At 40.6% G+C, this 17,400-nt stretch overlaps 1 protein-coding gene across 1 annotated transcript in view; it reads right to left on the reverse strand.

Annotated features, from left to right (window-relative positions):
- Nucleotides 1-14,165, reverse strand: part of esama (endothelial cell adhesion molecule a) — an 80,533-nt gene extending 66,368 nt beyond the window's left edge. Inside the window, exon 1 of the mRNA XM_089016537.1 lies at nt 13,780-14,165. Within this exon, the coding sequence (XP_088872663.1) occupies nt 13,780-13,846 (67 nt within the window). The 5' untranslated portion in view covers nt 13,847-14,165. The remainder of the gene's footprint in view (nt 1-13,779) is intronic.
- Between the last annotated feature and the right edge of the window lie 3,235 nt (nt 14,166-17,400).

Consider the following 17,400-nt stretch of genomic DNA (forward strand, 5'->3'; position numbering starts at 1 on the left):
GATTCATATTCTTTGCCCATGTCCTCATTGAATTGTGCGTGAAACAAACTGAATGAGAATAATGATAACGATAAAAGATGCCGCAACAGCTATGGTCACAAGCTGGAGACTGCCGAGCACTCACAACTTCCGCTGATGGACACGTGCCAGCGTAGTATTATGATTAACCACTTTTATTGTATATTCGTCTGTGTAAGCTCTCAGTCGTACAGGAGTGGTCCATCGATGAGAAGGTTTCTTCAGCCGTCATCTGTACAATTTATGAAGCATAGCTGTGTCCGGCGCCGCCAGGCCTGGACATTAGGGATATATAAATAGGGCCGATACGACCAGTCAGACTTTAGTTCGCTGACGAAGCCTCTTGGATAGGAGGCGAAACGTCCGAAACCTTCAAAATTTTATTGTATATTGTTAATGTTTTTTTTTGTGAAAATGAGACTCATAGGATGATGAGGGTGCTAACACAAAAATATATTGATTCTTCATTGTTGGGTTAGTGGCTGAATTGTTTTATTTGAAGCAATACTGGCATATTTTACAAGTGGATGCTGTATGTGGATGCAATGTGACCCTTTCCTGCAAGGTTGACTTTGGGTGAGGAGAGGAGATAAGTAGAGGGTCACAGTGGGCACTTGGTGCTCTCCCTGTAATTAATGGAACATCTCTAACGTTTTGCCATTAACATAGAAGACTCCTGATTTGCTGTGGGGACAAGCCGAAAGGAAAAGAAGAAGAAGACTCCTGTTTTTCTCGTGGAATGGAACATATTTCCATGCTCTGCTGACCTCAACTCTGGATACCTGAATTGCCAGTGGAGAGGAATGATTAAAAAGGTTTGAGGGAGGACTGGAGGGTTGGTAGTGGCAAAGTTATGTACTAGCCAGTCCTGAATGATAGCAACTCTCAAACATATGGTGTTAATTACTTTTGAACAAATGTCACAAATACAAAAATTATGGATATTGATGGGGAAAATGCATAAGATCGGGCTTTTTTTTCAAAGATCCTTCAGTCAAACATAAGTGGGAGCAATATATTTAAAAATGAACACTTCATCACTAGTTGAGCAAAGTTCAGAATCAGAAAGCCTTTAATACCCCAGAATGGGGAAATTTGCAATTTGTTCACAGTTAACTCTTTTTGGCCGCCAACAAAACAAAAACAGATATCGGGTGTTCACTGAAATATCTCTGCCATTGTCCAAGTCTTGAATTTGGCTTCGTAATCTGTGACGCATATGCACCTTTATGTCAAGATTTTTTTAATACATCTCAAAAATATTTAAATTCTACAAGTGATGAATTTTTATGTGTAAAATGATTTTTGGGTAAAAAAATGTAAATATTTTTCAATCTCACTTTATTACATGGAGGCAGGCTGGAACGGCTGGAGAAAAATGTCAGGTGTGATGTATGACAGAAGAGTTTCAGCTACGATAAAAGGAGAGGTGTATAATGTGGTGAGACCAGCCATGATATTTGGACTGGAGACAGTGCCACTGATGAAAAGCAGGAAGCAGAGCTGGAGGTGGCAGAGATGAAGATGTTGAGGTGTTCTTTGGGAGTGATCAGGTTGGATAGGATCAGGAATGGGTAAATCTTTGTATAGCTTTGTATAGCTTTGGATAAGAAGTCAGAGAGGCCAGTGTGAGAAGGTTCGGACATGTCCGCAGGAGACAGAGTGACTATATCGGGAGAAGGATGCTGAGCTTGAACTGCCAGGCAGGAGACAGAGAGGAAGACCAAAGAGGAGGTTCATGGATGTTGTCAAAGGGGACATGAACGTAGCTGGATATAGGAGAGAGAGTGAATATATTGGGAGAAGGATGCTGAGCCTTGAACTGCCAGGCAGGAGACCGATAGGAAGTCCAAAGATTAAGGATGTTTTCAAAGAGCACATAGCTGGTGTGAGAGAAGAGGATGCGCAAAACAAGGTTAAATGGAAGACACTGATTCACTGTGGCGACCCCTGAAGGGAAAAGCCGAAAGGAAAAGCAGAATGCTTTATTATAAGGACAAGTAAATATTTACTCAAAATCAGGCTTTTGTGGCCTGTTACGCCACAGTCATTTCACAGGCTGACGGGATAGGTTTTGTGAAAGCAGCCTGGCAATCTGACTGAGTTTTCTTATGCAGTAAATATTTATTAACCAGTACAGTAAAAGTACTGCCACACTGTGTATTTGGCTAATTTTACACTTCACACTCAATTGTAATTTTCAGCCCATATACAACTGACTTTTGATTTCACTGTTTATTTCATGCTTTGTGCTGCTCACAATTACCATTTTTTTCAAAGCCAAACAAGGCCTTTTTCAAATGTGTATCCAAATCAGGTATGAATGCCGCATGTCCACAGTATAACTACTCTTCCAAACATATCTGACATATGTATCAGTCAAAAAGGTTTTGTGCAGGTTGAAAAAAGGGCTCAGCTCATGAGAAGACACTGGCAAACATCTGTGAATCTGCAGTTGTTTTGAATAGCTTTGTTGTCTTAATATTGGATTTTAATATTGGATTTCAATTTAACACAACTTGAAACATGAATCATAAAGTTTACACGCAGCGGCTCCCCCCTCCCGGCAAATTGGCGTTTTCATGTTTATGTTTGTTAAGTAATTATAAGTAACTTGCATGCTGGGTCCGAAAGGACAGTAATTTCATCTGTGCTGTATGTCATGCATATTAGCATATTTGACAATAAAGCTGACTTTGACTTTTGACTTTGACTTTACATATTGGTGAGGGTCAGCAATTCAGACTACTTCATTTATTCTGCACGGCAATGGTGTGATCTTTCGTAGATGTCTCCACGATATGAGACCAGCATTGCCTTATTATGCCCAAATATTCTCACCAGGCCTCACTATTTTGGCAATATGGGATGATAAATAGATGATCCCTTTTACAAGGGACCATATTAACATTTGTAAACAATGTGCCAGGCAACGTAATCTTTTTAGCCATGTTTGTCAATTCCGTGCTTTCTGCGCAGACGTGTCACATCACGGGTGCCTTTCATATAAGATGTTGCAATACTTTTATTAGAATGAAAAGATTGGATTCAACAAAATGTTCAACGCGGGCACCACACCATACAATGTGAATGTAGCCTTAGTCTAGTATGTGTATGCAATTCAACTGCAGATCAGTATTAAAACATAGGCTAAATATGTATTTTCTGTAAAATGGTGTAAATTGCATTTATTTTGGATTGCTACTGAACTATTACTTGTCAAATAAGAAATGACAACGCTGTGGTGGAAACCATTCAACTCAAGAAAGAAAAACATATTTCTGCTGATCTTTTCCTTGGGCTTTTCCCTTCAGGGGTCGCGTCACCAGTGTCAGTGTCCTCCATATCATTCTGTTTTGTGCATGCTCTTCTCTCACACCAGCTCCCGTCATGTCCGCTTTGACAACATCCTTAAACCTCCTCTTAGGCATTCCTTTCGGTCTCCTGCCAGGCAGTTCAAAGCTCAGCATCCTTCTCCCAATATATTCACTCTTTCTCCTCTGGACATGTTCAAACCATCTCAGTCTAGCCTCTCTGACATTCTCTCCGAAACCTCTAATACGAGTTGTTCCTCTGATATACTAATTCCTGATCCTATCCAACATGGTCACTTCCAAAGAAATCCTCAACATCTTCAACTCTACCACCTCCAGCTCTGCTTCCTGTCTTTTCTTCAGTGGCACTGTCTCCAGTCCAAACGTCATGGCTGGTCTCACCACAGTTTTATATATCTTTCCTTTCATCCTAGCTGAAACTATTCGATCACACATCCCATTTCTGCTGATACCACAGACAGAGGAAATTAAAAGAAAAGTGTGTATGTGCCTTTAAGAGCGTGCCGATGCCAGAGCCGAGTGATGGGAAAGTCAAGCAATAACTTTCTCATGACCCCAAAGAGGACGACATTTTCCTTCTGGCTCAATGGATGGAGATGTGATGTCCCAGCCAAGGGACAGTTATCAACAACTCCCCCATTCCATTCAACACACACAGACACACATAGACACACACACACACACACACACACACACACACACACACATAGACACACACACACACACACACACACACACACACACACACACACACACACACACACACACACACAAACACCATGCTTTTATCCTGGTTAATAATAATAATAATACATTTAATTTACAAGCGCCTTTCTGAACACTCAAGGACACTTTACCACAAAGACAACACACAAAACAGTAAAATCATGCATAAAACAAGAAATAATAAAACAGCAGAATAAATTAGACCATGAAAGCAAGTTTAAACAGGTGGGTTTTACTGGTTGTGTGGCAATCAGTGACGTTCGGTGAGGTTCATGGCTGGTGAGGCACTGACGTCATCACAGTCAGATTTACAAACATGAACTCCACAGAGCAGCTTATTCACCATTTGATTGGCAATAGTTAACGTGTTTTGTTTGAAATGTCATGTCAGCATTCTTTATATACTGTATACAAACAGTAGCATAGAAAAAAAGAATTAAAACAAATGTTATTATCGTGTTACCTTTACTTATAAATGAAGTCCAAGTCTCGCAGTCTCAATGGAGATCACTGCCAGTGAAGAGTCGTCCTTGATCAGTCGTGTTCCGACTGTATGTTTTCAGTCTTTTCAGTGCTGAGAATGAGCGCTCCACTGATGCTGTAGTAGCTGGAACAGTGAGAACGAGCTGGAGCAACTTTGTCACTTCAGGAATAGTTTCAATGAGATGCTACTTGGCCAAAACGCTGAGAAGCTGTCCAGGAGATTTACATTCATCCCTCACCGTTTGTGAGCTATACAGTCCGGTGTTGTTCTTCCTTTAATTATTATCTCCCGCTTCGATTGAAAGTCCAGTTTAGAAAATTCTTTCAATTTAGATACATAATCCTGCATTCAGAAAATAAGGCCAAGCAACGCGAAAGCTTGCTGTCATTAATTCTATTATTCTGCAGCCGAGGAGTCGCAATAAAAATCTGTAATCACCAGCACCCCCTGTCATGAGGCAGGAGAACTCATCTATGCACGCAGTTTTGATAAAAAGATAAAAATAAAATAAACACTGTAGTACAGTGTTTAGAATGGACATTATATACACCAGTGAAAGTGTAGAAATTTAGTTTATATACTAAAATCTTTTGAACACTTTAATAGCGATATGCAGAGGGACAGCAATGCGGTATCACTGCAGAGCAAGCCAGCAGTTAGCATAGTGATTGCGCAATCCATGGTGAGGCTCAGCCGGCTGGTGCCTCACCGCTCGTCTCTACTTAGTATCTGAACGGTAAATGTGAAAATTTAGCGATTTTGAGAAAAAAGTCCAAAAATGGTGAAGTTAAATGGAAAAGAATGTTGAAGTACGAATCACTAAATAATAATAATCTTCTTCTTCTTCTTTGTCATTTGATATTTCCATGATGACAGGTTTGTCAGAGCCTCACCTGCCTCCCCTGACTGCACGTCACTGGTGGAAATGCCTTCCTAACTGTAGACAGGGTAGCATTGCAAGAAAATAATAATAAAATTTGTTTAGGGAAGAAGGAAGATGATTGTGCTAAGAGTAGTTATTCAATAGTATAGGGTGGTCGACTGGTTAGCGCCTCTACCTCAAAGTGCAGAGGTACCTGGTTCAATTCCAGATCCGGCTTTCCTGAGTGGATATTGCATCCCTGTGTTTGTGTGGGTTTCCTCCAGATACTCCGGTTTTCTCTCGCATTTCAAAAACATGCATGACAGGCTGGTTGAACACTCTAAAATGTCCCTAGGTGGCTGGCAGCCGTTCAGGGTGTACCGCGCCTCCTGACAGAATACAGTTAAGATAGGCTCCAGAACCCACTGGGACCTATGTGAGTATGAATGAATATATAGTTTCAATGTCGTAATGGCCCTCCAAGGCAAGCCCTAACGCCAAAGTGGACCGCAACAAAAATGAGTTTGACACTACTGGTATAGATAGTTCTCAGTCAGTTTGACCACTCAGAAACAAGCTGGTGATCAATATACTCCATGTCAATCTAGATATTGAGCTTACTGGTAAAGCCTCATTTCTCAGAGTTGAAAACTGTTTGTTCTTGAAATTCAAATAACCATTTGTTCGGTAAGAAAATATACATTTTCATCACAAATATACACAGTATTTGTTGTATCATCTCCGTAGATATAATTGTTTCACTTATAGAAATTCAATTAATAGTTTCTCTGGTTTCATTTGATCTGTTAATTGTTGTTGTGCTAGCTTTGAAGCTCAATTCTACAACAGGGGTCCCCAAACGTTGTCCTGTGAGGGCCACATAACTTTTCCCTTCTGTGATGGGGGGCCGGTGTCAGTTTGTAACAGAAAAAAATGTGACAATCGTAGGGGAGCTTAAAAAAATGTTTTCCAGAAAGCCACACATAACCAAATAACCCTTTCCAGGTTCTTTACAAAAAAGTCAGGAAACAAATAATAACACTATTAATGAAATAAATAATAACTAAATAACCCTCTCTGAGTTCTTCACAGAAAAAAACAGGAAATAAATAACACTATTTATGAAATAAATAATAACTAAATAATTCTCTGGGTTCTTCATAAAAAAACAGTAAATAAATAACACTATTTATGAAATAAATAATAACTCTGTGTTCTTCATAGAAAAAAGAAGCCATGGAACATTAACTTTCTGTTGTGCCGTGCACAATCTTAACAGATAAAAGTTCAGCTCAGTTGTCAGAGCAGAATCTCTCTGACACATATGAGCAGTCTCTTCAAGTTGTTGTGTTCCTTCCTTATAATCCTTTTGTAGGTTCCAGTAGGCTTGTCGACACCGCTGTTTGCAGCTTTCTCTCATCAACTTCCCTGTGAAAACCACAAAGGAAGCAGGTTGAGAAAGTCAACTAAGTGATACAGCACCTAAACAGCACAATACATTTGACTACCAGTATGGCTGTAAAGATGGATTTTATCCCAGTAGATTCTATTATGATTATATTTGTTTATGCTCAGAATGACTCAATCAAGTCCGAAAAGTGAGCTTACCTATGTATGTTCACCAGTGTGAAGTGCGGGTCTGCATCTGGCTGGTGAGAAGTTGAATATCAGGTTCCATTCTAGTTCCAGACAGTCTCAAGCTCTGATGCAAATGTTCTTCTGTCAATCTTGATCTCATCGGAGATTTCAGCAGTTTCATGCGAGAAAAGCTTTTCTCGCAGATATACGTGCTGCCAAAAACTGTGGACATTTTCATTGCGTGTTTTTTGATGTTTGGATATGTGTCGTTTGGGAGGGCGGCATAGAAGTCAATGAGACTGTTGGGCTTGAATGCATGCATCTTTCAGACCATCACAGTTCTGTAACTCAGGTCCAACTTCTCCATGGTTTGGTACACTTGGTCAAAAATATCCTCTCCCGTCGTAGTCCCTTTGAGACTTTGGAGGGCTGCCAGATCCTCGCATATCTCAAAGTTTGCGCTAACTCCATGAATAAAAATCAGCAGTTGCGCTGTGTCTTGCACGTCCGTGCTCTCATCCAATGCTAATGACCGTCCGTGAAAGGCTTACTGCTGCTTGCTATCAGCTTAGCAACCCGAAAGCTGACCCAAACGGATGCCTTCTTCAGCTGAACTTGGCGTACAAATGTATTCTGCTGAGATTGTAGTCCACTTTTCGCTCTGAGAGTGTGTCTGCTTGTATTTGGCCTTGCAAGCTATCGTACTTGTCTTTGTGACGGGATTCATGGAGTCGGCGAGGATTGTATGCTTTGAATATATTTCTTTAAAAATAATCGTTTGTCCACTGCAGGTTAAATACCCTGCATTCTGAATACATTTTTCTCTTACCTAACCGTTTCGCCATTATTCCGTTCTCTATTTGACAGATAGGTTTTCAAGAGAAAATGGGTCTGGGACCAAATACAGCGCCAAACTGAGCGCACCTGAATGTCCCTCCGAACTCCCCTCCACTTCCTCATACGTCACTTTCTTGTGTCGCGTCGCATTGAGACCGACTCCTTTAGCGTTCTATTGTGAGCAGGCGTGTTTGTATTGTTCAATCACGATTATAAACAACATACATTGATTACATTGATTAGAATAGGAACAGATAAAAACCGACCTTTGACTTGTAAAATGATTTTTTATTTTCCTGGAGGCCAAATAGGAACAAAATCTCATTGCATCTCTGGTATTGTTCAGGGGGCCGGGCCAAATGTGTTGACGGGCTGGATACGGTCCGCGGGCCGTAGTTTGGTGACTGCTGTTCTACAACAACAACAAAAAGACTAGCTTTTCGCTGACTGGCATAGTGCATGTTTGTCATTTTTATCAAAAAGTGATAAGTTGAAGACTTGATAATACTGTGATACAATTGGATAACTCGCGGCCAACAGAAGTGTGGATCAGAGGTCGAAATAATACGTTTTATGCCAATGCAAGAACCAAGAAATCATATAAAATTTGTATTTTGTCTTTAGCGGTTTGCTTAGGAAGTGATTTTGCCAGTGATACTACCATCCCTGGTCTCGCCAGCAAATAACATAAAACAAAAATTCCTCATCATAATTAACCCGTCAACATCTCCAGTCAAAATACACTACAGCGCAACAGCCACAACTATACAGAGAGATGAGCCTCTTTTGTACCGTCTGAGAGCAAGGGAAGGCCAATAGTCTTTTTATGGACAGTTCTGCTGAAGCAAAGACCTACAGTGTTTTTCATACTTGATTTAACCGTTGAACTGACAAATGTTTTTTTTGTTCAGTTAAAAACAAAGAAAACCGTATATGGGTGCTTTCTGCTAATACCGCCATGTTCCACATTTATTCTAATGACATCTTAAGCCAGTAAATGGGACTTTAATTGGGGTGATGAACGTACACTAAGGTGTTTAAGACAAAAATAATTGCAATAAAACACAATGGTATCAAAAGGATTTCGAAAGAATGAGAGAAGAATGTGAATGCGAGGATGAAGATGCGCTAACGTCCCTGCTGGTCCTTGTTCTCCTTGGCCTTATCCAGTGCCGATGAGTATAAATACAAAATATTACAAAGCTGCTGGCAGGTGAATTTGTTTCTCAACATTGAACGGACCCGCAGGGGGTGGGAAAAGTGCACTGTTGTCTTTCCGTGTCATTACGTATGTAACAATAAATCCCCACAATCCTTTCTCAAATCAAAATTGCACCAGTTGCTGGGTACACACATGAGGACTGCGGGCTTCAAACAGCCATAATCCCGTCTCAAAGCGGGAATGGGCTTTGTTACATATCCATTTAGTAATATTCTAAGAAATAGGCAATTAGTGACAAGGTCAACAATGTAAGTTGGAACCATTCTATTCCACGGCCTTTCCTGTTTCAGCCACAGAATAGATTTGAAGGATCCAGAAAAAAATGAGACCGGAAGTTTTAAACCTGTCACAACATATGAAAGCATGACAAGTAGGTGTTTTTAAGTTAGAATTGGTAAAGCATCAGTGTCCTACAAGTGTGTTGAGAAGCATACATAAAAGCTAAAAATAACTTGCAACCCCCTCACTCTTAATACTAAATCACTGAGGGTTTTCACAGAAAACCTGCAGTGGAAATAGAGCTTTGCCCTCCTCATCCCAATGAAACCATTGAAGCTTGTGTGGATTGACCTTGTTAAATAAGTAAAATCCATTGTGACAGCCAACGGGGAAAAAAATATGATCACTTCCCTGTTTGTGTGTCTACAATAGAATCAGAATTGCACAATAGTTGATCAGAAGTTAAGTCATGGATTATATATGAAAGAATCAGCTGTCTCGCTGTAACCTTTGGTGCAGGGGTGCCCAAGTCCAGTCCTCAAGAGCATCCATGTAGCCTGTTTTGGATGTCTCCCTTCTCCAATCATTAGCAGACTTCTCAGAGTTTGGTGATGAGCTGATGATTTGAAATGCTTACGTTGAAGGACATCCAAAAAGGGGAGATAGGTGCCATTGACGTCCCCTGCTCTAAATGAGGGGTGGCCAAGCAGTCAGAGACAAAGAGACATTCTTTTTTACTGTTACTGCAAAGACCCCACACATACAAACACACACGTACGCTCCAGCAATCCGTTTTCTGGTCAGAGGAGTAAGTAAATATGTCACATACATTAATTAGATGTATTTGAGGTTATCAGTCTGTAAAGCACAATGACCGCTGCATAGAAAGACAGAAAGGTGTGTGAGTGTATGATTGTGAGCTTGCGCCAACTGTGTGAGGGGGCCCTTAATTGTCATCCGGTCGGCTTCTTTTCGGCCATTTGTTTTCACGTTTATTCAAATAAACAGATTGTGATACTGTGAGTACGTTGAAAGTGGTTTTGTTTTTTTTCTTATCGAATCGTCTGTGTAAGCTCTCTTATCGAATGAAAAATTAACCTGGTTGGAAGGAATGGTCATACGTATATTTCATATTTATAGACGAAGAGGAAAACCGCAATTTCTCGACTCTAGGCCGTGACTTTTCTCACAAGCTTTCAACCCTGCGGTTTATGCAACAATGCGGCCAATTTTTGCATTTTTTTTTTCTAACAGCCGCCAGTGGCGCTTGGGGTGGCTGAATATATGTGCTGAGGAAGACGTAAGTTTACTGTAACTTTGCATATGAACCGTGCATTTAATGTGTCCCTGCAAGTTCAATGGGAGGTTTGGATGACCAGCGGCGAGAAATCCTTTCCCAAAACTGGCCGTATGTGAAGAGCAACTGTTGCACAAGTCTGCCAGTGGGTCCTGACGGCGTGGAGCAGTGTGAACAAAAAACGACCATCACCAAACGGTTTCGATCTGTTGCGCACAAGCTCGAGAGTGACTTAACCTGAGGATGAAAGTGACACTTCCAGCGGCAACGAAAGAGAGAATGAGAGCGTGTGTGGCGAGGAATATCTGACGTTATTCCAATCCGATATGCTGGAGTAAGACTTCCATGGTTTCAGTGCAGGAGGAAGATGAGGCCAGTTCTCAGCGACTTATGTTTTTGGAACCAGCCCTGTTAGAGAGTGCTACAATGTTTCTTTCGTGGCTCAGTGACTAGGTATGTTTTTGTACCCAGACCTGTTAGCGAGTGCTAATGTGTTTCTGCTGTGTTACTGCTGTGTCTGACTGACTTTTACCGGCGTGCTTTTTTAACCAGCCCTGTGATTGCTGTGTTACTACCGTAATACTTGTTGCGTTGCTGTCACGTAACAGCCACTGTTTTGAAAGAAAAGTTAAGGTATATTATTAAAACTTTCAAAACTTTTCTGTGCACTGTCTTCAATTATGAACATGAGGCTTATAGACAGGTGCGGTTTATGTATGTACAAAATGGGTTTCCCTTGAAAAATGTACTGGGTGAGGGTAATAATCAGGTGCGCTCTATAGACCGGAAATGATGGTCCTATTGTGCATCTTCTAATCATCATCTAAATTGGAACGGTCTGAGAAGTGAACCTTCGGGGCAGAAACAGAGTCCCACCCAGGCCTTGACAACAAAATTAATTATAACAGCTTTACAAAATGAATGGGTGCATAGATGAATTAATTGATGAATTGTGACATTCCACAATATTTTACAGACTCCAATTTTTAACTATAAACTCGAACAACCACAGATGGTACCAGCAAAAGAAATGAAGATAGAAATGATCGCCACGTAATAACAGCATTGTGACAAAATGCTACAAATTGTATCTTAAAAAAACACCGGGCTTTGGAACTACTAAACGTGGTGCTAATAAATACAGCAGTTGTTGAACAGATGTTAGTCTGCATTCTGGCTACTGTTGAGGTGCCCTTGAGCAAGGCACTGGATGCCCCGAAAACTAAATGAGTCCCGATTTGTGTGCCCCATTACTTTGACATCATTTGTTTGACTTAAGATGAATGCACTGTCTGTCTGTGGTTTGAAACAAAAATCTTTAGCTGCGTGTAAAGTCAATTTGTTCATGGAAAATCGCAACCACAAAGAAAACAAAAGAAAAAATGTCAAAGAAAACACATGGAAAGCAACTTTGCTTTGTGTATTCGAAAGAAATGTTGCAGTCTTTTGTATCCACCATGCCTTTGTGGGTTTCCTGGAGTTTTTATAAGGACAACAGTTTCAGCATGAACTTGTCATTATTCTCCATGTATTTTTTAAATTAAAATGAAAAAAATGGAAGGAAAAAAAGCAATATTCCACATACGTAACTCTAGTAATGTCTTGCAAGTGTGAGAAAGAGGCCAAAAATAGAAGTCGTGTCCAATATTGTGTCGTAATCATCATTTACCAGCATAACAACTTTGAGAATTCTGACAGAAGCACAGATTGATGTCTTATCTCGTATGTTGCAGGGCGTTCGCTCACTTCCTGCTATAATGCACACGTCAACACCAAGGACTTGAGGAGCAGCGACTCTTCCTGTGACTAAAGGCCGCTATTCATTACCATTTCCTCCATGGATCCTGGCCAGCGACTGTGTTCAGGACACACCTGGAGGGCAACTAATTGTCAATGTCAGCAACTGTGACTCCAATGTCCTGTTGTGCTACGACACTAAATTACAACCTGCTGGTAAATAACCATCATTAATCCCCCTCACTAAATTGTACCTGCAAACAGCCCAGAGGTGATTTATCTAATCGAATCATGATATTCCTAATAGTTGTCAGGTAGCATTTTCAGGTGATATGCTTCCGTCCATCGAGGAGGGAGAGGCAAACCAGCCTGAGATTGTCAATGTCAGCTTGTGAGATTGTTTTGGCAACAGTGTGTAAATGGACTTAGTGGCTTCAGGCAGCTGAAAGAAAATTCAAGGAAAATGTGATGTGCTCTATAACTTTCATGTCTCGCAAGCAACATGAGAGCCGCCAGCTTGTCTCTTGAAAGTTGAAACTAATACGCTCAAGCTCCAATGTCCTAGTTATCCCACATGAGAATCGGATGGTTTTGTCAGACAAGTTTATTCAAAAAAACATTCAGAAATGATGTAACCGATAGCCCACAAAAAGAGACACAACTATGTGATTATGAGCTCAAACCAGCACCCTGCATGGGATTTTTAGTGTCGCAGTAGGGTCTTTCTTTGAAATGACCTTGAATGCAGTCTTGATAAAAACTAAACAGTTATAATTCCGCAGTCACTGAAATTCCCTCGAGAAAGAAAAAAAAAGGAAAAAAAGGAACAAATGTCAGTGAGGCCTCATGACAAATGATTTCCTACATGGTGTAAAAGCTCATTTTCTCAGACAGCGCTTTTCAGATTTTGACCAAAATTAATAATTAATGGCTGGTCGTTCCATAAAACATTTGAAAACAGCTCATGCATTTGTACCAGGTCCCATTTTTTTTCGGAATTCTAAGGATGACAGCGGAAAAGTAGGCTACGTGTACAGTGTAGTTATTAGGGAAAGTAGGAGTTTTAATACGTTGCTCGAGAGTGGCGGATGAGCCAACGTTGCAGAAGCTATAAAGGGATTATTCTTCCCTGGAAGACATAATCATGTAGAACATGTTTTTTTCCGGAATCCAAGAAATAAAAACAGGTGTTGTTTTCTAAAATACGCTTTCCAATCCCAGCAACATTACACCTCCTACATGTTATTTATGTTTTTGCTGCTTTTTTTATTCAGACTATAATGAATGCCTTTATTTGAATATTACGTGCAGCATAAAGAAATAAGAATGAATAAACATGTCTTCATTTGAGTAAAATCATCTCTTTTTTTCCTCAGCGCTGTATGGGATGATTTGAAACGACCATGATATATTGGTATAATGGAGTATAGTACTGTTAAAAGTGACACTAATTATGTTGCTTACCTGACAACCCCCACAGGCAGGTAAATGACAGCACAGTCAATTTCCACGAAGTACCATCGACCTCCATGTTTCAGCAGGTACCGATGCTTTCAACTTGTGAGTGTGACTGCGGTCTCTCTCGGTCTTCCTTTTTAAACGTCCCTGCTTAGCATTCCGGGTGATGTTCTCCGTCTCCCGGCACAGGTGTTGGCTGCTTTCAGGTCAATGGACAGACACTTCGGGTGACGAAATATGGAAGCCGCCTGGGCCACCGCAGCCCGGGAATTATTGTCCCCGACTGGAAGATCAAGTAGAAGAGTTGAGTCAAAAAAAGTCGAGAAGCACCTTCACCGCACAAATGTCACTGGCTGTGTTGTGCGCGATACCCGCTCACTAAAGTAGGCACTGAAAAATTATCTTCTTGTACTCGTGTTTTTTACAACCAGAGAGAGGGAGCGCGAGAGAGGGAGAGAGAGAGAGGAGGGAGAGAGAGAGAGAGAGGAGAGAGAGAGAGAGAGAGAGAGAGAGAGAGAGAGAGAGAGAGAGAGAGAGAGAGAGAGAGAGAGAGAGAGAGAGAGAGAGAGAGAGAGAGAGAGAGAGAGAGAGAGAGAGAGAGAGAGAGAGAAACGCTCAACGATCCTCTCAACAAGTGTTAAGTATGTGCAACAACATTTCGTATCAATTCCGTTTACAGAATAAATCATTGCTTTTAATGTAATCGATGGTAAGAATTTAATTTTGGAATTAAACTATTTTTGACCGCGCGAGCGTGTGTGCGTCATAGAAATAGATAGGTAGTAGAAGTGGCGTCGAGACGAGGTTGATGGCAAACCGGGAAGTGACGTCACGAGTTGTAGCGTCCATAGTAACGTGGCTTGGTTTGGCATAGAAACAGGATAGTTTTGAGCGTATTTAGGTCTATTTAACGTATGGATGCTGTAAAAAGGAACAACAGTTGGGGGCCGCAATGTTTCGCTTACGGATGCTTCAACTACAAGCTGAAAAACAAACTGTCTTCAATTATGAACATGAGGCTTATAGACAGGTGCGGTTTATGTATGTACAAAATGGGTTTCCCTTGAAAAATGTACTGGGTGAGGGTAATAATCAGGTGCGCTCTATAGACCGGAAATGATGGTCCTATTGTGCATCTTGTGCAATCATCATCTAAATTGGAACGGTCTGAGAAGTGAACCTTCGGGGCAGAAACAGAGTCCCACCCAGGCCTTGACAACAAAATTAATTATAACAGCTTTACAAAATGAATGGGTGCATAGATGAATTAATTGATGAATTGTGACATTCCACAATATTTTACAGACTCCAATTTTTAACTATAAACTCTAACAACCACAGATGGTACCAGCAAAAGAAATGAAGATAGAAATGATCGCCACGTAATAACAGCATTGTGACAAAATGCTACAAATTGTATCTTAAAAAAACACCGGGCTTTGGAACTACTTAACGTGGTGCTAATAAATACAGCAGTTGTTGAACAGATGTTAGTCTGCATTCTGGCTACTGTTGAGGTGCCCTTGAGCAAGGCACTGGATGCCCCGAAAACTAAATGAGTCCCGATTTGTGTGCCCCATTACTTTGACATCATTTGTTTGACTTAAGATGAATGCACTGTCTGTCTGTGGTGTGAAACAAAAATCTTTAGCTGCGTGTAAAGTCAATTTGTTCATGGAAAATCGCAACCACAAAGAAAACAAAATGTCAAAGAAAACACATGGAAAGCAACTTTGCTTTGTGTATTCGAAAGAAATGTTGCAGTCTTTTGTATCCACCATGCCTTTGTGGGTTTCCTGGAGTTTTTATAAGGACAACAGTTTCAGCATAAACTTGTCATTATTCTCCATGTATTTTTTAAATTAAAATGAAAAAAATGGAAGGAAAAAAAGCAATATTCCACATACGTAACTCTAGTAATGTCTTGCAAGTGTGAGAAAGAGGCCAAAAATAGAAGTCGTGTCCAATATTGTGTCGTAATCATCATTTACCAGCATAACAACTTTGAGAATTCTGACAGAAGCACAGATTGATGTCTTATCTCGTATGTTGCAGGGCGTTCGCTCACTTCCTGCTATAATGCACACGTCAACACCAAGGACTTGAGGAGCAGCGACTCTTCCTGTGACTAAAGGCCGCTATTCATTACCATTTCCTCCATGGATCCTGGCCACCGACTGTGTTCAGGACACACCTGGAGGGCAACTAATTGTCAATGTCAGCAACTGTGACTCCAATGTCCTGTTGTGCTACGACACTAAATTACAACCTGCTGGTAAATAACCATCATTAATCCCCCTCACTAAATTGTACCTGCAAACAGCCCAGAGGTGATTTATCTAATCGAATCATGATATTCCTAATAGTTGTCAGGTAGCATTTTCAGGTGATATGCTTCCGTCCATCGAGGAGGGAGAGGCAAACCAGCCTGAGATTGTCAATGTCAGCTTGTGAGATTGTTTTGGCAACAGTGTGTAAATGGACTTAGTGGCTTCAGGCAGCTGAAAGAAAATTCAAGGAAAATGTGATGTGCTCTATAACTTTCATGTCTCGCAAGCAACATGAGAGCCGCCAGCTTGTCTCTTGAAAGTTGAAACTAATACGCTCAAGCTCCAATGTCCTAGTTATCCCACATGAGAATCGGATGGTTTTGTCAGACAAGTTTATTCAAAAAACATTCAGAAATGATGTAACCGATAGCCCACAAAAAGAGACACAACTATGTGATTATGAGCTCAAACCAGCACCCTGCATTGGATTTTTAGTGTCGCAGTAGGGTCTTTCTTTGAAATGACCTTGAATGCAGTCTTGATAAAAACTTGTACAGTTATAATTCCGCAGTCACTGAAATTCCCTCGAGAAAGAAAAAAAAAAGGAAAAAAAGGAACAAATGTCAGTGAGGCCTCATGACAAATGATTTCCTACATGGTGTAAAAGCTCATTTTCTCAGACAGCGCTTTTCAGATTTTGACCAAAATTAATAATTAATGGCTGGTCGTTCCATAAAACATTTGAAAACAGCTCATGCATTTGTACCAGGTCCCATTTTTTTCGGAATTCTAAGGATGACAGCGGACAAGTAGGCTACGTGTACAGTGTAGTTATTAGGGAAAGTAGGAGTTTTAATACGTTGCTCGAGAGTGGCGGATGAGCCAACGTTGCAGAAGCTATAAAGGGATTATTCTTCCCTGGAAGACATAATCATGTAGAACACGTTTTTTTCCGGAATCCAAGAAATAAAAACAGGTGTTGTTTTCTAAAATACGCTTTCCAATCCCAGCAACATTACACCTCCTACATGTTCTTTATGTTTTAGCTGCTTTTTATTCAGACTATAATGAATGCCTTTATTTGAATATTACGTGCAGCATAAAGAAATAAGAATGAATAAACATGTCTTCATTTGAGTAAAATCATCTCTTTTTTTCCTCAGCGCTGTATGGGATGATTTGAAACGACCATGATATATTGGTATAATGGAGTATAGTACTGTTAAAAGTGACACTAATTATGTTGCTTACCTGACAACCCCCACAGGCAGGTAAATGACAGCACAGTCAATTTCCACGAAGTACCATCGACCTCCATGTTTCAGCAGGTACCGATGCTTTCAACTTGTGAGTGTGA

This window comes from Hippocampus bargibanti, linkage group LG16 (genome assembly GCF_051943395.1).
Source record: "Hippocampus bargibanti isolate YZ-2025 linkage group LG16, ASM5194339v1, whole genome shotgun sequence".
Classification (NCBI taxonomy): Eukaryota; Metazoa; Chordata; class Actinopteri; order Syngnathiformes; family Syngnathidae; genus Hippocampus; species Hippocampus bargibanti.